Here is a 20839-nt window from a genome sequence, read left to right on the forward strand (position 1 = left end):
GTGTAATCATTATTAGAAGTTATATAAAAACTGAGCTATATCTATAAATGATACACTCATGGAACTCTGTTTACCTAACGTCCTCTTCTCTCCCCAGTCTGGACGCAGGCCACCAGCAGATGGTGACTATGTGGCAGCAGATGCACATCGACATGAAGGGTCTGCTGTCATGGCAGTACCTGATGAAGGACATCACAGTGATCCGCTCCTGGAACATCACCATGGTCAGTCCACTATTCACAGTAATGATATCGGCGTTAACCTTGCGGTATTGCTCACATTTTGATATATCCATAAGCTATTGTCAACATCGTAACAAGGTCAATCTATTTTATAAACAAGAGCAAGGTGGACTTTGGCCCCAAATTTCAAATCATGAAATATTTGTTGTGCTTCGATGCAAAATAGAGTACTACTTTAAGCTGTAATAAAAAGTTATAGCAGGCAGTTTATAACGTCCTATAACATGACCCCGCCCTTTCTCCCGCAGTTCAAGAGCATGAAGCAAGACGAGTACCGCCTGATGATCCGGAACCTGCAGCTCCACTACCAGGACTTCCTCCGTGACAGCCAGGACTCCCAGCAGTTTGGACCCGACGACCGGCAGCAGGTGGAGGGGGAGTACAACAAGACCACTCAGTACTTCGACAACCTGCTCAGCTCCATGGAGAAAGGTGAGTGCGCCGCACCTGCAAACCGTAGCCGCTTATCTGCACCTTTACCTGCGTTAGGGACGCAAACAGAGATATACCGGAGCTGGTGTATGAAACCTTGAATGTAATTGTCGGTTCGCCTTTTTTAGGGTCAGTGGTTTTTAAACCCAAAGGTGAGTGACGTTCAAGCTGAACAAAGGCCATTTGGTTGAAGCCTGGCTCAGCGAGCATGTGTATGGCCTATGCTTTTGAAACACAAATGGGATGTTCTTGAAAATATGTTTTTTCTTTGTGTTGCTTAGTCCACACAGTAAGTGATACTATTCACGCCCACAGTTTAGCTTCATCTGGCTCACAAGGATTCTGGATGATTGCACGTGTTCATTGATTGTTTGGTTCACGGCTTAAGAGTTGTTTTGAGGCAGTGGTTGAAAAGCTACGTTTTATTTTGCCATGCACATAGGTAAAACAGTATCACTAAATAGCCTCTCGCTTTAAATTATTTGTTACCAATTGCTTTGAATGTACTTTTTATTGTGTGTACTTGCTGCCAAAGCACACACATCACTGAATGTAAGCTTTGAAGAGATATTGAATAGATATTGCAACCAAACACTGTTTTGTGCTTGCTTGATTACCGTATGTTTAAGGATGTTTATGTATGTCTTGAGCAGACATTCGCCCTAATTCACGAAGACAAACTAAACATGCAACGCTATGGTCCACAATCTCATATCCACATGCCACTTCACCATTGCGATTCCTGCAATGATCACATATTCAACCCTGTTTCCTTTTCTTCTGTTCCTTCACTCAAACCCATGCGACCGCACAGGTGAGCAATATGAGTCTGTGTGCAAGTCGTACACCTCCCAGCTGAAGGACCTGCGTGTGCGTATCGAGGACTGTGAGACACACACAGTCAACCGCATCCGCAGGCCCCTGGGAGAGGAGCCCCTGAAGGAATGCCTTCTCAAGACCAGCGAGCAGAAGGTACAGTGCTGAGGCCTCTCACGCACCATGTTCTGTACATAGTCTTCTACTGTGGCTGGCCGTTGCTCTCCATCACATAGGTTGTTTTGTTACAGTTCCACTGGTCAGGAATGTGTACTGCTCACGTGTGTGCAATGCACTCAATGCAATAGAAAGCATAGACCTTGTAGCATAACATGGTTGTCCATACTGTACAATGTGTACGTGTCCCTGATCAAGGATCTCCGCCTGACTTAACATTCCCTTCTCTGTTGCTCCCCTGTAGAAAGAGCACAACGAACTGGACCGCATCAAGAAGGAGGTGGACACGGTGTCCCTGAAGACCCAGGAGGTACTGTCCTCCCCCCAGCAGCCCGCCTCAGCCCCGGCCCTGCGCTCCGAGCTCCAGGTCACCGTGCAGAAGATGGACCACGCCCACATGCTCTCCTCGGTTTACCTGGAGAAGTGAGTTCAGAAACACTGCTGTAGGGTTCAGGAACATGCCTTTGCGCAGAAGGCCAGAGCACCCATTTGATTCATCCAATGACACAATGTGTTTCTTCTCGTCTTCGTCACCTCCAGGCTGAAGACGGTGGATGTGGTGATCCGCAGCAGCCAGGGGGCCGAGGGCGTGCTCAAGAAGTACGAGGATAAGCTGCGTGACGTCCAGACCGTGCCCAATGACGTCAAGGAGGTTGAGACCTGCCGGGCCGAGCTCAAGGTAACAAACATGGCTTGGCTTTCTGCATACGATATATACATATATTCACCATGTGGGAACTTAATGGTTGGTCTTCATTCATTTAAAACAACAATGTGTTTCTTTATTTTCTGACTTCAGTTTGTTCTTTTGTTTTTTCTTCTGTTCTTGGATTTCTTGCTTCCTTTTAAATGTTTTCTTGCCATTCTAATTAATATTTATTATTTCTTCCTTCCTTTCGTTCTCCCTTCCTTACCCCCCCTTTCAGAAACTGCACACGGCGGCCGAGTCGGAGCAGCCGGCCTTCGAGTCCCTGGAGACTGAGCTAAAGAAGGCGTCGGGGGCCAGCGACCGCATGTCACGCGTGCACAGCGAGCGCGACGTGGAGCTGGACCACTACCACCGGCACCTGTCCGGGCTGCAGGACCGCTGGAGGGCCGTGTTCACCCAGATGGACCTGCGCCACAGGGAGCTGGAGCAGCTGGGCCGCCAGCTGGGCTACTACCGGGAGAGCTACGCCTGGCTCATCCAGTGGATCGGAGACGCCAAGCAGAGGCAGGAGAAGATCCAGGCAGTGTCCATCAGCGACAGCAAAACACTGAAGGAGCAACTGGCCCAGGAGAAGGTACTGTATTAAGATGACTGTTCTTCAATTCATTAGAGTTGTCTATTCTATCTCTCTCTCTCTCTCTCTCTCTCTCTCTCTCTCTCTCTCTCTCTCTCTCTCTCTCTCGCTGTACAGCTAGTTTGTCAATGCAATGGCATTAAAACCATTTTCCACTACAGAAACTACTGGAGGAGATTGAGAACAACAAGGACAAGGTTGATGAGTGTCATAACTACGCAAAGGCCTACATTGACACCATCAAGGTAAAATGACGCCACATTTTTTTAAATATTGTTTTTTTGGAATTTGCAATTAAAAATTAAAAATCATTTTTCTTTCACATTGTATCTGTTAAGTTTATTCTGGGATTCATGTACTGAGACTCGTGGTCTGAATGTTATCTTCCAGGACTATGAACTCCAGTTGGTGGCCTACAAAGCTCAAGTGGAACCCCTCACGTCACCCATGAAGAAGAACAAGATGGACTCCGCTTCTGATAACATCATCCAGGAGGTCTGTGTGTGTTCCTTATCACCATGTATCAGACGATGCAGAGATACATCCCTGGTATCACTTAGAGCCCTTTGTCCCAAACTTTGGGGCAAGACACACAGGTGTTCCCTGAGGCAGTGTGTGGTGTGCCGTAACATTTGTTTGAATTCCAAACATCGATAAGGCAAGGCTAGTGAGCTAATGAAACATTTTTACAATATAATTAGTATCATTTACATTTGCTTCATTTGACATTTCACATCTGCTGTGTGTGATATATTGCTCTTAATATATCTTAGAAACATCATGTTTTTTTTATCATCACATCCTACAACTTTAAATCTGATCAAGGCGCCGGTCGTGGTGTGCCACGACCGGCGCTTCCTGAGCCAAAGCTCAGGAAGCTTCGGCTCAGGGGCCCGCCTGCTGAATGTGGTGCATGTTGCAATGTTTCCCCCAGTACGTGACGCTGAGGACGCGCTACAGCGAGCTGATGACCCTCACCAGCCAGTACATCAAGTTCATCACCGACACACAGCGCCGCCTGGAGGACGAGGAGGTGCGTGACAACCCGCGGGGTCCTACTGATGCGCGGAACCCCCCAAACCTTACCCTGACCAAACACCACAGACCGACCGACCGACCGTCCGCTCACTCCGCTCACCCACCAAAACCCATGCATGCACCCACACATAACCAACTCTCTCTCTCCCTCTCACCTGCATTCACGCATATCAACATTCACAAGTGCCCACGGAACAATACCTATGCATACCAACACACATGCACACAAACACACGTTCAGACATTCACAGACACACACAGACACACACACACACACACACACGTACACACAGTGAATTGAATCCAGTGAATTTACTGGTGACAACTTTTACACTTCCATTGACAAAAAGTGTGGAGCATTGGCATGCTGTAGCTGATTCGCAAGGTTTTTTGCAGTGTATGATTATTAGTTGAGTGTTGTCCTTCAAATAATATTAACACAACAAAAAGCAGGGAGCAGTATAGGGTTAATGCAATGGTGTGTAATAACAAAATGCATTTCTAAAATTAAGTATGACGCATGAGTTTTATTAAAACATCAGTTTTTGACCAAACGTATGCAGTGTTAGTGTAGAGCATCGTTCAATCTCGCATTAATACAAATTAATTTTGGCCAAACCATCCATCCCTCATTCATAATGCATTAGTTTTTGTTATGTTAGTATAATGGGATCCTTTGTTTCAATATGCACCTTTTCTTGTCTTGCTATTTAACTGCCTTTGTTTTTGTCATTTGGCTGTACATTTCACAGTTCCTACTAAATGCTTCAGCCAAAGACCCTGCAACTTTGGTCTTTAGCTCTCCATGGCCAAAATTAACTACTTTCAAATGTGCAAACTTTTTCTAACCCTAACGTTTCATTCTTTTCTTTGATTCTCTTAACTGCTTGCCAATGCTTTGGCATGGTCAAAGCTTAACTTGTTTGGGCTCTAAAGAGGTAAACTATACTCTATACTTAAGGTACCTTAATAACACATTATCTTGCTCTCTCATGTAATCTCACATGTTCTGTTTCTGAAACTGTAACTTCCACTTTCATGCCTTCAATCGGCTATACTTCATGTATAAATGTAATTTATTCTTATATGCTATAGTTCTTCCTTCTCTTTTTATCATAAGCAATGTCATTGCTTACCCTTTCAAAGGTTTTGTTTTAAAACATGGAATTGCTTTTTGCCTCCTTTAACAACTGCCTCACCTTTCTGACCTCTGCTTGCCTACTTCTTGAAGAATAGGGACATAAAGAGCCCCTTGTGCATGAAGTGAGATGCTGTGGGAATGGATGCGAAAAGATTTAACAAAGGATTAAAGCGCTATTTTATTTGATAATATGAATGAAAGCTTTTAAACACATGGACAGTGTTAATAATGTTATCTTTACTAATATTGAATTATTTCTTGAGAATACTAATTAATTTTTTTTTAGAATGAAAGGAATATTGTTTGCAGAACAGGCAATAGTTAGATTACTGCCAATGCTATAAAAAAACCCTGTTCAAATAATATTAGTGAATTCATGTTGATATTTAACTTCTATATAACTGGATTTAAAGGAGTTATTGCAAGAGAAGCTACAGCTGCATGCCACATGTGTTGTGAAGTGATGTATTCATGTTTTTCAATTGCCAATCATCACTCACCTGCCACCACATCAACCACCTCCACCACAACCCTACCATCATCCATTATTTTCTTTAACAATGCTTGTGTTTGTTTGTGTTTGATTAAATTTTTTAACTGCATCGTGATTTTAACATCATCTATTCTAATATCCATTGCACCGTAATGTTTGTTGTGAACTCTAATCTAACCTTTTACATTAACATTTAATAAGTAAGACAATACATTAAGTCGCTCTCTTTCCAAGTGTGATTGGAATGTGAAACAATCACAATTCCAATCCACTTTCCACAGGAGCCAATTAATGTAACGTCTTGCTTGATTATGATCCTTTCTTTACCATTTCCTTCCACTAATACAGAAAGCTGCCCAGAAACACAAAGTGGAAGAGCAGAAAAAATTTGCAGAAATACAGGCCGAGTTAGCAAAACAAAAACAGTTAGCTGAATCCCACGCAAAGGCAATTGCAAAGGCAGAGCAAGAAGCCCTGGAGCTAAAGCTCAAAATGCAGGAAGAAGTCAGCCGGCGAGATATTGTCGCTGTTGATGCACAGAATCAGAAGCAAAACATCCAGCAGGAGCTGCATGAGCTCAAAAACCTCTCAGAGCAGCAAATAAAGGACAAAAGCCAACAAGTGGATGAAGCCTTATATAGCCGCACTAAGATCGAGGAAGAAATCCGCATCATTAGAATTCAACTTGAGACAACAGTAAAACAGAAGTCTGTTGCAGAGTCTGAGCTACACCAGCTTCGTGACAAGGCAGAGGAGGCTGAGAGACTCAGAAAAGCAGCTCAAGAAGAGGCAGAGAAGCTTCGCATACAAGTCAACGAAGAGACGCATAAAAAACACGCAGCGGAGGAGGAACTCAAACTGAAATCAGAAGCTGAGAAGGAGGCGGCCAAGCAAAAACAACGGGCCCTTGAAGACCTGGAAAACCTCAAGATGCAAGCAGAGGAGGCCGTGCAACAAATGAAGCAGGCGGAAATAGAGAAGGAAAGGCAAATCAAGGTGGCCCACCAAGCAGCCCAAAAGAGTGCAGCTGCTGAGCTCCAAAGCAAGCGCATGTCCTATGTGGAGAAGACTACCAAGTTGGAGGAATCCCTCAAACAAGAACATGGCACTGTTCTCCAGCTGCAGCAAGACGCAGCAAGACTCAAGAAGCAACAGGAGGACGCTGAATCTGCCAGGGAGGAGGCTGAAAAAGAGCTTGAAAAGTGGCGTCAAAAAGCCAACGAGGCCCTCCGTCTGAGACTCCAGGCTGAAGAAGAAGCCCAGAAAAAGACTGTTACCCAAGAAGAAGCAGAAAAACAAAAGGAGGAGGCAGAGCGTGAGGCCAAAAGGAGAGCCAAAGCAGAGGAGTCTGCCCTGAAACAGAAGGAGATGGCCGAAAATGAACTTGAGAGGCAGAGGAAGCTGGCTGAGGGAACAGCTGAGCAGAAACTCAACGCAGAACAAGAGCTGATCCGCCTGAGGGCAGACTTTGACCATGCTGAACAACAGAGGTCCCTTCTTGACAATGAACTTTACCGCCTGAAGAACGAAGTGGTTGCTGCCCAACAACAAAGAAAACAACTGGAGGATGAGCTGGCCAAAGTGCGCAGTGAAATGGATCTGCTTATTGAATCAAAAAACAAGGCAGAAAAAGAGAGCATGTCTAAGACCGAGAAGAGCAAGCAACTCCTGGAGAATGAAGCAGCCAAAATGAAGGACCTAGCTGAGGAGGCAGGCAAACTGAGATCAATTGTCGAAGAGGCCAAGCGCCAACGTCAAGTCGCTGAGGACGAAGCTGCTCGCCAGAGAGGAGAAGCTGAAAGGATCCTCAAGGAGAAGCTTGCTGCCATTAACGAAGCTACCCGCTCAAAAACAGAGGCTGAGATCGCCCTGAAAGAGAAGGAGGCTGAAAATGAAAGACTCAGGCGTCATGCTGAAGATGAGGCTTACCAAAGGAAGGCACTTGAAGACCAAGCCAACCAGCACAAACAAGACATCGAATTGAAGATAGTCCAGCTCAAGAAATCCTCTGAGGTTGAAATGGAGAGACAAAAGGCGATCGTGGATGACACTCTGAAGCAGAGAAGAATTGTGGAAGAAGAGATCCGAATTCTTAAGGTCAACTTCGAAAAGGCCTCTTCCGGAAAGCTTGACTTGGAGCTTGAGCTCAACAAACTGAAAAACATTGCAGAAGAAACTCAACAAAGTCGACTTCGAGCAGAAGAAGAGGCAGAAAAACTCCGGAAGCTTTCCCTTGTAGAGGAGCACAGAAGAAGGGAAGCTGAAGAAAAGGTGAAGAAAATCGCGGCCGCAGAAGCAGAAGCTGGCAGGCAACGCAAGATTGCCCAAGACGAGGTTGAGCGTCTGAAAAAGAGAGCTGAAGAAGCCAGAAAACAGAAGGAGGAGGCTGACATGGAAGCAGAAAAACAGATCATCGTAGCTCAACAGGCAGCCCAGAAGTGCAGCGCGGCTGAGCATCAAGTTCAAAGTGTCCTCGAGCAACAACAAGAAGACAACATCGGGCAGCAAAAACTCAAAGCGGAGTATGAGAAGGCCAAGAAACTAGCCAAAGAGGCAGAAGCTGCTAGGAAGAATGCAGAAAATGAGGCTGCTCTCCTACGTCAACAAGCAGAAGAGGCAGAGCGCCAAAAACTGTTGGCTGAACAAGAAGCTTTAGTTCAACAAAAAGCCCAGGAGGATGCAGAGAGATTGAGGAAGGAGGCTGAATTTGAAGCTGCTAAAAGAGGACAGGCCGAGGTCGCTGCACTCAAACAGAAAGAACGGGCTGATGCCGAAATGGCAAAGCACAAGAAACTGGCAGAACAAACTTTGAAGCAAAAATTCCAAGTGGAACAAGAGCTTACAAAGGTTAAACTTCAGCTTGATGAAACAGATAAGCAGAAATATGTCTTGGATGATGAGCTCCAACGCTTGAAAGATGAGGTTGGCGATGCGGTCAAGCAAAAGGCCCAAGTGGAGGAGGAGCTTTTCAAAGTAAAGGTCCACATGGAGGAGCTGCTGAAACAGAAACTCAGAATCGAAGGGGAAAACCAGCGCCTTATCAAAAAAGAAAATGAGAACACGCAGAAATTCCTTGCAGACAAGGCTGAGAACATGAAGAAGCTTTCTGAGGAGGCCGCCAGACTGAGTGTGGAAGCCCAAGAGGCGGCCCACCTTAGACAAGCGGCGGAAGATGAGCTCAGTCAGCAAAGAGCTCTGGCAGAGAAGATGCTCAAAGAAAAAATGCAAGCCATACAAGAGGCCTCCACACTGAAAGCCGAGGCCGAAATGCTTCAGAGACAAAAGGACCAGGCTCAAGAACAAGCTCAGAAACTGCTCAAGGACAAACAGCTCATGCAGCAGCGTCTCGAAGAAGAAACCGAAGGCTACCAGAAGTCTCTTGAGGCGGAGAGGAGAAGAAAACTGGAGATCATAGCTGAGGCAGAAAAACTCAAACTCGAGGTTTCTCAACTTAGTGACGGTCAGAGCAAAGCCCAAGAGGAGGCGAAGAAGTTCAAGAAGCAAGCTGACGCGATCGCTGCAAGGCTTCATGAGACAGAGATAAAAAACCTAGAGGTTCAGCAGTTAAACAACAGTAAAGAGGCCGGTGACTTACGCAAAGCTATTGCAGACCTAGAGAACGAGAAAGATAAACTGAAAAAGGAAGCCGAAGAACTTCAAAATAAATCTAAAGAGGTATTGTGTAAAGGATGACATGACGGAGCAGTCTATGTCATTGTTAACCCTCTCTATCAAACTAACTTTCTTTCCAAATCATTTCTCTCCACCTCCGCCGTTATCTCTCTCACCCAAATTACTAATCATCAATTCACATCCTTTTGATTTCGAATCGTTCTTTTTTTGTACAGTGCACTGTGCTCATGCAAATCATGTCTGGAATGTTGGACTATTTATCTTATTTTATGACATCAATTCATATTTCAATTGCATTTCAACAAAAAAATCATCAATGAAGGCAAGGAAAAATGTTCTTGACATATTCACATATGTGAAAATATGTTCAGATATGCCATTATAAGAAACATGTACAATTAAAATCAATAATGAATAGATAATAAATCTGCTTGTATCATCCTGATATTTGGCAGATACTAAAATACACCTTTCAATAAAAACAGCTATAGACATCTATTATTCAAGTCCCATGAATATTAATAACAATGCATCATATTATTTCAAAATCATTGACCAAAGACGATGGTCTAACGCAATCAATTTTGACACAATAATTATAAATGATAATGACCATTTCAACATTTCCAGGCATTAAAAACCTCCTTTGCTGAAAGTGTGTATCAAAGTATTAAACTTGCAGCTCTGAGAGAAAGGTTATGGCCTATAATGTTATTCTGCATATCGACGGAATTTTAACATTTATAAATAATCATTTGTTTTTAGGAAACTAGCAAAAAGTGGTGTTGTTATCAATTTGATCTCATAAAATTTCAATGAATCCAAATTATTAACGTGGATTTATGTAATTATGCTGGTACCAAAGAAAGACTGAAAATAGTTGAATATACATTTTCCATTGATTTAAATATGTGTTTTATCTTGATAAGGTAAAGAAATAATTTTGGTTTAATACAAAAATAAATACTTGTATTGTGAATACTAGACTGACAAGAGCCCATATGCATAAGCAGAGTGCATTCTACAAAACAATAACCATTGTTAAAATAAATAAATGCAGTGTTTGGAGAATTTTGTGGCAATTAAAACATATCCTAACTATATTTTTTGTCTCTCTAATCCAGATATCTGATGCTCAGCAAAAACAGAATGAGCACGAGAAAACAATGCTCCAGCAGTCTTTCCTGTCAGAGAAGGAGATGCTCCTTAAGAAAGAGAAACTCATTGAAGATGAGAAGAAGAAACTGGAAAGCCAGTTTGAAGAAGAGGTCAAAAAGGCCAAAGCCCTCCAAGATGAGCAGGAGCGCCAAAGACAGCTGATGGAGGCAGAGAAGAAAAAGCTCCAGGCCAACATGAATGCTGCCCTCAATAAGCAAAAAGAGGCTGAGATAGAGATGCTTAACAAGCAAAAAGAGATGCAAGAATTAGAGAGGCAGAGGCTCGAGCAGGAACGGGTACTCGGATTAGAGAACCAGAATCTGCGTGACAAACTAGAGCAGCTTGAGAGAGATCAGAAAAACAAAGAGCTTGAAATTCTGGCTCAAAAAGCATCTGTAGCTCAGATGGTGGTTCCAACAAAGAGTGTCCAAAATGGCCAAGGTGTAGTTGCTGTGGATAGTGGGAAGGCAGATCCTCTGTCTTTCGATGGCATTCGAGAAAAGGTTCCAGCCAGCAGGCTTCATGAGGTTGGCCTCCTGACCAAAAAAGAGTTTGACAAGCTGAAGAAGGGCAAAACCAATGTGCAAGAACTTGGACAGTCTGAAAAACTCAAAGGAATCCTCAAAGGAAAGAACTCTATTGCTGGCCTGTTGTCACCGACCCATCAGAAAATGTCAATATATCAAGCCTCAAAAGAGAAGAAGATAACTCCAGGTACAGCTATGATACTTCTTGAGGCACAGGCAGCAACAGGTTACATAATTGACCCCATTCAAAACAAGCAACTTTCTGTCAATGAGGCTGTCAAGGAAAGCCTAATAGGTCCAGAGCTGCATAATAAAATGCTGCTTGCCGAAAGGGCTGTGATTGGTTATAAAGATCCATACACTGGCAGCAAAATTTCTGCCTTTGAGGCTATGAAGAAGGGCCTGATTGAACACGATCATGCTGTCCGAATCCTTGAGGCTCAGCTTGCTACTGGAGGCATTATTGACCCTATCAATAGCCACCGTGTTCCTAAAGAATTAGCTTTCAAACAAGGTCACTTTGATGCAGAAATGAGCAAGAGCTTGGAGAATGCTTCAGATGACACCAAGGGATACTTTGACCCAAGCACACAAGAACCCCTGACATATTCTCAGCTGATGGAAAGGTGCGCTACTGATCCTGACACTGGTCTTTTACTCCTGCCAATCACAGATAAGGCAGCTCAATGCTCAAGCATCTTCACAGAGGAAGAGACAAAGGATGTGTTCAGCAAAACGCAAGTGTCTGTGCCATTCGGGAAATTCCAAGGAAGGACTGTCACAATCTGGGAAATCATCAATTCTGAATACTTTACAGAGGACCAGAAAAGGGACCTACTTCGTCAATACAAGACAGGAAAAATAACAATTGAAAAGATCATAAAAATTGTGATAACTGTTGCTGAGGAAAAAGAGAAGAAGAATGAGATTGCCTTTGATGGCCTGAGAGCACCTGTTCCTGCCACTGAACTTCTGGAATCCAAAATTATCGACAAAGATCTCTACAACAAGCTACAGACTGGAAAGACGACCATAGAGGAAGTGTCCGACACAAAAGACGTCAAAACCGCGCTGAAGGGCACAAACTGTATTGCAGGGGTGATGATTGAGTCAACCCAAGAGACAATGTCCTTCTATCAAGCTATGAAGAAGGACATCATGTGGCCAGCACCTGCCTTGCATATGCTTGAGGCCCAAGCAGGATCAGGGTATGTTATTGATCCTGTAAAGAATCAGAAGCATACTGTCGATGAAGCTGTCAAAGCAGGTATCGTTGGACCCGAGCTGCATGAAAAACTTCTATCTGCAGAGAGAGCTGTAACTGGATATAAGGACCCTTACAGTGGACAGACTGTATCTCTGTTTGAGGCAATGAAGAAAGATCTCATTCCTACAGAACAAGGGATGCGACTTCTAGATGCTCAACTGACCACAGGTGGCATCATTGACCCTGTTAAAAGCCACCACATCCCACAAGAAGTTGCCTGTAAAAGAGGCTTCTTTGATAATGAGACTAGCCAGCTTCTAAACAAACCAACAGAGGAAAATCAACACTTCTTTGACCCCAACACGCAGGAACAAGTCACTTACTCACAGCTGTTTACAAGATGCATTGTTGACAAGAAAACAGGTCTCCCACTACTACCCCTGTCCGATCAAGCAATCAGTTCAAAGGAAATTCAGAAATATACAGAGTCCCAGACAAAAGAGGCATTGACTCAGGCAACTGTGGAGATGAATTCAGGGCCATACAAAGGGAAAAAGATAACCATTTGGGAAATTATTAACTCTGAATATCTTACCGAGGAACAAAGACGTGACCTAATCAAACAGTACAGGTCTGGGAAGATTACAATTGAAAAGATCATAAGGATTGTGATCACAGTTGTAGATGAGAAAGAGGCCAAGAAAGAACAACAGGTCAGTTTCAAGGGTCTCAGAGCACCAGTCACAGCTGAATCTCTGTTCAATTCCAAAATCATTGACAAGGAAACCTTTGGCCGTATCCAGGAAGGCAAAACAACACCTAAAGAGGTCAGTGCTAATCCTAATGTAAATAAATTCCTACAGGGCTCTGACAGCATTGCTGGGCTGTATCTTGAAACATCACAAGAGAAAATCAGCATTTATCAAGCCATGAAGAGAAATCTCCTGAGACATGAGACTGGCCTTTCACTTCTTGAGGCCCAAGCTGCAACTGGCTTCATTACAGATCCAGTGAAGAACCAGTGCCTGTCTGTAGACGAAGCAGTTAAATCAGGCCTTGTTGGCCCGGAATTACATGAAAAACTTCTCTCTGCAGAAAAGGCGGTCACTGGCTATAAAGATCCTTTCACAGGCAACAAAATCTCACTGTTTGAGGCAATGGAAAAAGACCTCGTTCTGACAGAGCATGCAATGCCATTTTTGGAAGCACAGATGGTCACCGGAGGAATTATCGAGCCTGTTAAAAGTCACCGTGTCCCAATTGACATTGCTTGTAAAATCAACATATTCAGTCAAGACATTGTAAAGGCTCTCTCTGAACAATCGGATGACAACAAAGTATTCTCAGACCCAGAAACGGATGGTCATGTAACCTACAAACAGCTGAGAGAAAAGTGCACAAAAGATCCAGAGACAGGAATGTACCTTCTTCCCCTCTCAAAGCCCCAGTCTCCTACTCCCGTTATTGTGGAGAAAACATACCTCTACACTGAAGAACAAACGCAGAGTGATCTTGCCAACACCAAAATGGATATTCCAATTGAAGGCCTGACTGGAGAGTCCATGAATCTCTGGGATGTCATGAATTCCAATCTTCTTCCAGAGAAGGAAAGGCAGAGGCTCATGGATGAGTATCGCTCCGGCAACATCACCAAAGAGCGCATGATCATAATCATAATTGAGATCATGGAGCAGAGAGAGATCATCATGAATGATGGTCCCATGTCCTGCACAACAATAAGGAGAAGGATAACCATCGAAGAGCTGTACAATGCTCGGATCATTAATGTAGAGTTGTACAACCTCCTAAAGTCAGGCAAGCGAGAGGTCCAAGACGTGATGGAAATGACCGATGTGAAGCAGTATCTCTATGGCACAGGCTGTGTTGCTGGTGTAACTACAGACACTAGTGCTAAATTGAGCATTTACCAAGCAATGAAGAGAGGTTTCTTGAAGCCAGAAGTTGCTCTCAGCCTCTTGGAGGCACAAGCTGCTACAGGATTCATTGTCGATCCAGTTAAAAATGAAACACTGACTGTCGACGAGGCCGTTCGCAAGGGTGTAGTTGGCCCTGAAATCCATGACAAACTTCTATCAGCTGAAAGAGCAGTGACAGGATACAAAGATCCATACAGTGGGAAAATTATCTCTCTCTTCCAAGCCATGAAGAAGGACTTAGTGCTGGAGGATTATGCTCTGAAAATGCTGGAGGCTCAAAATTCCACCGGGGGCATCATAGATCCTGAGTTCCAATTCCATCTTCCTGCAGACATTGCTCTGAAAAGAGGTTACATCAACAAGGAGACCAACGAAAGGCTGAGTGATGACGTCAAAGGATTTGTTGACCCTGTCACAGAGGAAAAACTGTCATATTCTCAGTTGCTTAAGAGATGCAAGCTGGTAGGTGGACTGCGCCTTCTGTCACTTGGAGATAAGAGGTTGACGTTCAAGGGTTTGAGAAAACAGATTACACTGGAAGAGCTCCTACGCTCACAGATCATTGACGAGGAGACGGCCACTCAGTTGAAAGAAGGTCTTATAACAGTGGAAGAGGTTAGCGCTAGACTATCAAGATACCTTGAGGGAACCAGCTGTATTGCCGGAGTGCATGTGGAGAACACGATGGACCGTCTGTCCATTTATCAGGCCATGAAGAAAAACATGATCAGGCCAGGCACTGCCTTTGAACTGCTCGAGGCCCAAGCTGCCACAGGTTATGTCATTGATCCAATTAAAAACCTGAAATTGACCGTCCACGAATCTGTCAGAATGGGAATTGTTGGGCCAGAATTCAAAGACAAGCTCCTATCTGCTGAGAGAGCAGTTACTGGATACAGAGACCCTTATTCAGGCAAAACAATTTCCCTGTTCCAAGCCATGAAGAAGGGGCTGATCTTAAAAGATCACGGTATCCGTCTCCTGGAGGCTCAGATTGCCACAGGGGGTATCATTGATCCAGAGGAAAGTCATCGTCTGCCTGTAGAGGTGGCCTACAAACGTGGCCTGTTCGACGAGGAGATGAATGAGATTCTCACTGATCCATCTGATGACACCAAAGGCTTCTTCGATCCCAACACCGAAGAGAACCTCACATATCTTGGACTCATGGAGAGGTGCATTACAGACCCAGACACCGGTCTGGTGCTTCTGCTCCTGAAGGAGAAAAAGCGTGAGGGGAAGACATCATCCAAGTCATCTGTTCGCAAGCGTAGAGTTGTCATCGTGGACCCAGAAACCGGCAGGGAGATGACGGTGTACGAAGCCTACAAAAAGGGACTCATTGACCACCAGACCTATCTGGAGCTGGCAGAGCAGGAGTGTGAATGGGAAGAGATCACAATGACTTCCTCAGATGGCACTGTCAAATCTGTCATCATTGACAGGAGATCCGGAAGACAGTACGACGTTGACGATGCTCTTGCACGTGGTCTCATTGACAAGGCTTCGCTTGATACATACCGCTCCGGAAATTTGTCCATCACTGAATTTGCTGATATGCTCTCGGGAACCATGGGAGGATTCCGTTCCCGTACATCATCGTTTAGTTCCACCACAGGATCCACCTCCTCCTCTTTCGCTATGAGTCCCCTACCCACCATTAAACCACCTGCGGTGATATGGAATGATCCATCAGAAGAGACTGGGCCAATTGCTGGGATCTTGGACACAGATACCCTGGAAAAGGTCTCTGTCACTGAAGCCATGCACAGAAACCTAGTAGACAATATTACAGGCCAGAGGTTACTCGAGGCCCAGGCCTGCACAGGGGGTATAATCGACCCGACCACTGGGGAACGACTCCCTGTTCCTGAAGCAACGGAGAAAGGCCTTGTCGATAAAATCATGGTTGATCGACTTAGCCTAGCCCAAAAAGCATACAATGGATTTGAAGACCCCAGAACTAAAGAAAGGATGTCTGCTTCCCAAGCTCTTAAGAAGGGCTGGTTGTATTATGAGGCTGGGCAGCGATTCCTGGAGATCCAGTATCTCACCGGTGGTCTTATTGAGCCAGATGTTGAAGGCAGAGTGTCACTAGATGACTCCATTAAAAAGGGCTCAATTGATGCCCGCACTGCCCAGAAGCTGAGGGATGTCAACGCTTACTCAAAATACATAACTTGCCCCAAAACAAAGCTGAAAATCTCCTTCAAAGATGCCATGGAAAGATGCATGGTGGAGGAAGGAACTGGCATCAAGCTGCTTGAGGCCGCCTCCCAGTCTAGCAAGGGGCTCTACAGCCCGTATAATGTCAGTGGGGCAACGTCTGCCGCCGGCTCACGGACTGGCTCCAGGACAGGATCTAGAACAGGCTCTCGGAGGGGCAGCATTGATGCAGGCTCTGGATTTAGCATGAACTTCTCCTCCTCTTCATTCTCAAACTCCTCATCCGGCTATGGTCGTAGATTCTAACATGGGTTAGCCAACTAAACCTTTGACATTTTGAAATCGACCCAGATGACAGTGATGCACTCTAGATAGTTTGATGAATTCAGAATGATAGTATAGAATGAGATATAAATTATTTATTTTTCCCCTCTGCATGGCCATATTTGAAATTGTCTACATTAGTGACATTTGTTTCTCATCAGTCTAAGCATATGCCTTAAGATTTGCTAGAATTATCTTAGACATATTTGTTTATTGCTCTATGTATCAATTTATATTTTTTAAGCTTTTTTGCATTAGAGAATAGGTAAACATGTACACTAATGTTTTGTGAAACTAATATATATATATATTATATGTAAGTCAAACAAATCTATTTTTAAAGCGTTCCTATTTTTTTCTTTAAAATGTACGCATACTCCCTCTATTTTTATCTTTTTTGAAATTAACTTGACAAGTGCCAAAACAGATAGCGTTTTAAGAGATTTCTGTTTTGTATTGAGATTGACTTTTTTTATAGATGTTTATTTTCAGTGGCGCATACTAAGAAATTATCATTTAAGTTGCAGAGATGTTGTATATATATGAATGGCAACCACACAAAAGATTAACTTAAGAATCACACACTACAGAAAAATAAGTACAAGGTTAACGAGAAATTCTTTACAATCGCCTTCACGTAGGTTGCCATCCGGCCCCTTGTACTCAGTGGACTTTCACTCACCTTTGTTTTTTCATTGCATCCAACATCTTACACACTACACGACATTCATATCCTTCCCCCTCGATAAAGTTGTGGTACCAGTAAAGTGTTCCAAGGAGATGTCAGACATGAACCTCTTCTCCATCATTGACCAGCCTCCTGTTATTTTGGCTCTTGTAAGTGGAAATTGCTCATCACATTTGTTTTGCACTCTTTCTTTTTTTTGCCATCATATATTGCTATTTCTTATTATTTATGAATCACTCTGCAACCACTATTTCTCTATCAATCTACCTGTATACTTATATATATATATCCACATATATGTACCCATATAACTTTATATCTATATATATCGGAACTTTGGCTGAAATGTATCTGTTACAATTTTGATGGTTGAATAATCATTTTACGTGAGCTGCCTTTAGCGTTGCCATGCAACTTTGGTGGCTATACTCAATCAATCAATTGATCAAAACAAAAACTGATGGATAAATCGATAAGGAACATTATAATTGTGGCCTATAAGTGTCGTATCTATCCTCTCTCTGTCTGCATGTCTCCGTGTACTGTTTCTAATTATTCCCGCTTATCCCTCATTTACAGTTGTATCATTCATTCAAACTCAGTCACAGGAGCACCTGCAATTACTCGGAGGAAGCAGTCTGCTGTGGTGGCTTTCAAAGCAATCATCAATCCCATCCAGCTATTGAGGTAAAACTCCAGTTTGAGTATATAGACGCTACCATTATTATTAAGCTTTTTTTGGCATTGATGATTTACTTGCATTGTGTTTTCATTTGTACTTTTGTGTTCAGTGTTCATTTTTCATCTGCATGTTTTTTTTATTGCTAAATCCATACTTATTTTTATTTCTAGATCTTCCATTGAGTAATGCTGTTTCTTCCGTTGCACATCACATTGGAAGAGTTGAGAGTTGAGAGCCTGACCTTCTTGGGATACTTTTCTGGGGAATAATCTACATTCACAATTGTCATTTATTACTTGAATATTTGTGTAAATATGTCCTTGTGTTCATTCAAACACTAGCATCACACACATACAAATATGGTTTATTTGGCTTATTGAGTTTAGCTGAATCCATAGTACAGTACATCTTCATTTATCTAGTCTTAAGTCCACTAAGTATTTGTATTTCTTTTTTTCATTTTACTGTAAACTCAGCCAAACCAAAGTGCTATGATATAGTTTATCAACTGTGGCATCTTTGCTGCAATAGTATATTGCATGAATGTATGTGTTTGATATATTACTCAATTTCATGTCACTTTTCACTTTGCAATCTGAAAATGTCAATGCTTTACCATTATGTTGTTTGTTGCTCTTTTTTCCATTTTCCATTTTGTTTGGTTGTCATTGTGTTTTTCATGTTTTTTATTTGGTATGGTTTTGACTTGCATGAGTGACTAATTTTAAAATATTATTTGCAAATAATGTTTTTGGCAGACATGTAACATAATAAAAAAATGTAATGTCCAAGATTCTTCTTTCATGACGAGGGTTAGTTATTAAGGGTAATTGTTATCTGCAGCTTATTTAGACTACATCGGGCAAACATTTTTATTTTAATGGTATGGTGAGTTGATTCTAACGTATGGTTTTAAGATTTATTAACATGCTATAATACTTTAATGTAAATAAACATTATCTGAAGAGCTTCTCCTGGTGTCCATACTTTTAAAATCAACACAAATCCTTAAAATATTGAAAGTAGCTAAACCTGTCATATACCATGCTAGGGTAGCTATCCCAATCATGTGCAGGTGAACTATGCTTTTTGTGTTTGTATTTGATTATTTGTATGTTTACCACATGGGGGCAGTGTTAGATTTAGTATGTCATGTCACCTCTCAGCAGCCATATTGAATACATAAAGAGGCCCATGCAAATGCAACTTGCATTTTAACTCCAAGTTTATAAATGGTTCACATTATGCATCTTAAGGATGTCTTACAGACATTGCTACATTCCTACATTACATAATAAATACTGTACCTCATCAGGGATTCACAATGTTCATTTATGTTTATGTTCTTTGTTTCTGCAAGGACAGAAGTAAGAGTCAATAAATAAAACAAAATAGTTTAATTTTATGAGGGTTGCTGCCTAAACATCACAAATCATATATAAATCATCTCTGACTATAATGCATACATTTTTTATTTAATCAATAATTTCAAGAGGGTCTCTGACCATTACTGCACATTTGTGTCCATTTGCCATTTGTGCCAATGTTAGCCTTTGGGTTTGGAAGAGCCTGCTGCAAACAATGGAACACAGCAGAACTCCCAGAATTCATTAGATGGCTCCCTTGGATACATGGATCTGCATGATTCCCAGCCAAGCCTGGCATCAAACACTGGTGCAATAGAGGTAAGGACCCTTTGGTTAGCAGCCAAATAGGGAAGAAGGAGATAGTAATCTTCATATGTTAAAAAATATGCAGTGTAAACTGAGGAAGGTACCCATACATCAAGTGTTTGCTGTTGTGAAGTGAAGAGAAGAGATTTCAACAAGTTTCAACAGTCCATGAAGTGACACATGGATCAATTTGTCACTTCTCAACAATGATTTTGTCTTTCAGGATGAAGGTTTAACTTTCTCCGAGACACTGATGCCTACGTCGACTGATCAGAGATATGGGTATGGCTTATAAAGAAAACATGTTAGAAGTTAACAGCTGAAAGGCGCTCCAATAAGGACGCCTGAATAATGGATGAAATAAAACCCAAGGACCTCTAAGCAAAACGCTGTCCTATTCCATCACCTTTGAATCCAAACTCTAATAAACTTATAAAAATACATCTTTATGAGATTGATTTTTGCTTAGCATCAAGCATATCAGAACAAGCGATCATTGTTAATTTGGCAGACGGGAGTGAAGGACTGTACGGTACTGTGTAAGATAAGATCCGCTGCTGTGTCCTGTTTGCGTCTGTCATTTCAGGATGGACTCAGACGATTTGAGCCAGTGGCAATCTGAGTTCAGAGGGCAAATCCGAGCTCTGAGACACTGGCTGAACAGCATGGAGATGAGGCTTCCACCCCTGGACCCCACTGTGAGTTTCTACTGTTTCTATATGTGTCTATTACCACTGTTGCTCTTTTTTTTCATTTCATTCTTTCCCGTTGCTTAACATCCCTTTATTTGTCATGCTTCACCATCCTCACTCACATATGCTCTCCCTCATAATGAAATGAATCCCATGCACAACGCGACAGTCTGGGACACACGGATGAGAAACACCCTCATCCTGTGGAAATGTCACAGCCAATCTGTATTGGAGAACTGACCTTTGGACATTCTGAAAATGCATGAATTCTTTAAAGGATCGTTTGAAACCCAATTGCGCAGGCAGGAGGAACATGAGCCACGAATCAGTGTCAGAAATGAGTCATGGCCCATTTATGAGTCTACCGTCATGGCCTCCGCCACAGCCAATTCCCCCCTGCAGAAGAATGCCCGTCTACACCGCGTTAGGATCAATAGGGAAGAATCACGGGCCACATCAAGAAATGAGATAACAAGGAAGACGGAGTGTTTGAGGAAATTTGGAAAAGGCAAACGTATATAATTAAACCA

General features: G+C 42.8%; 1 protein-coding gene across 11 annotated transcripts in view; it reads left to right on the forward strand.

The window, feature by feature from the left end:
* The window catches only part of LOC307075670 (plectin-like), a 106338-nt gene extending 87422 nt beyond the window's left edge, over positions 1 to 18916 (forward strand). For 9 of the 11 annotated variants that reach the window (XM_079736340.1, XM_079736341.1, XM_079736344.1 and 6 more), the window contains 13 exons: positions 98 to 224; positions 491 to 674; positions 1489 to 1646; positions 1912 to 2090; positions 2208 to 2346; positions 2594 to 2950; positions 3112 to 3195; positions 3341 to 3445; positions 3885 to 3983; positions 5971 to 9297; positions 10380 to 17411; positions 17842 to 17949; positions 18115 to 18916. In XM_079736340.1, coding sequence (XP_079592466.1) covers positions 98 to 224; positions 491 to 674; positions 1489 to 1646; positions 1912 to 2090; positions 2208 to 2346; positions 2594 to 2950; positions 3112 to 3195; positions 3341 to 3445; positions 3885 to 3983; positions 5971 to 9297; positions 10380 to 16556 — 10936 coding nt within the window. In that variant the 3' untranslated portion in view covers positions 16557 to 17411; positions 17842 to 17949; positions 18115 to 18916. The remainder of the gene's footprint in view (positions 1 to 97; positions 225 to 490; positions 675 to 1488; positions 1647 to 1911; positions 2091 to 2207; positions 2347 to 2593; positions 2951 to 3111; positions 3196 to 3340; positions 3446 to 3884; positions 3984 to 5970; positions 9298 to 10379; positions 17412 to 17841; positions 17950 to 18114) is intronic. The other 2 variants (XM_079736337.1, XM_079736336.1) reach the window with 2 other exon arrangements.
* Positions 18917 to 20839: the final 1923 nt, after the last annotated feature.

Source organism: Pollachius pollachius (genome assembly GCF_949987615.1).
Source record: "Pollachius pollachius genome assembly, chromosome: 1".
NCBI lineage: Eukaryota > Metazoa > Chordata > Actinopteri > Gadiformes > Gadidae > Pollachius > Pollachius pollachius.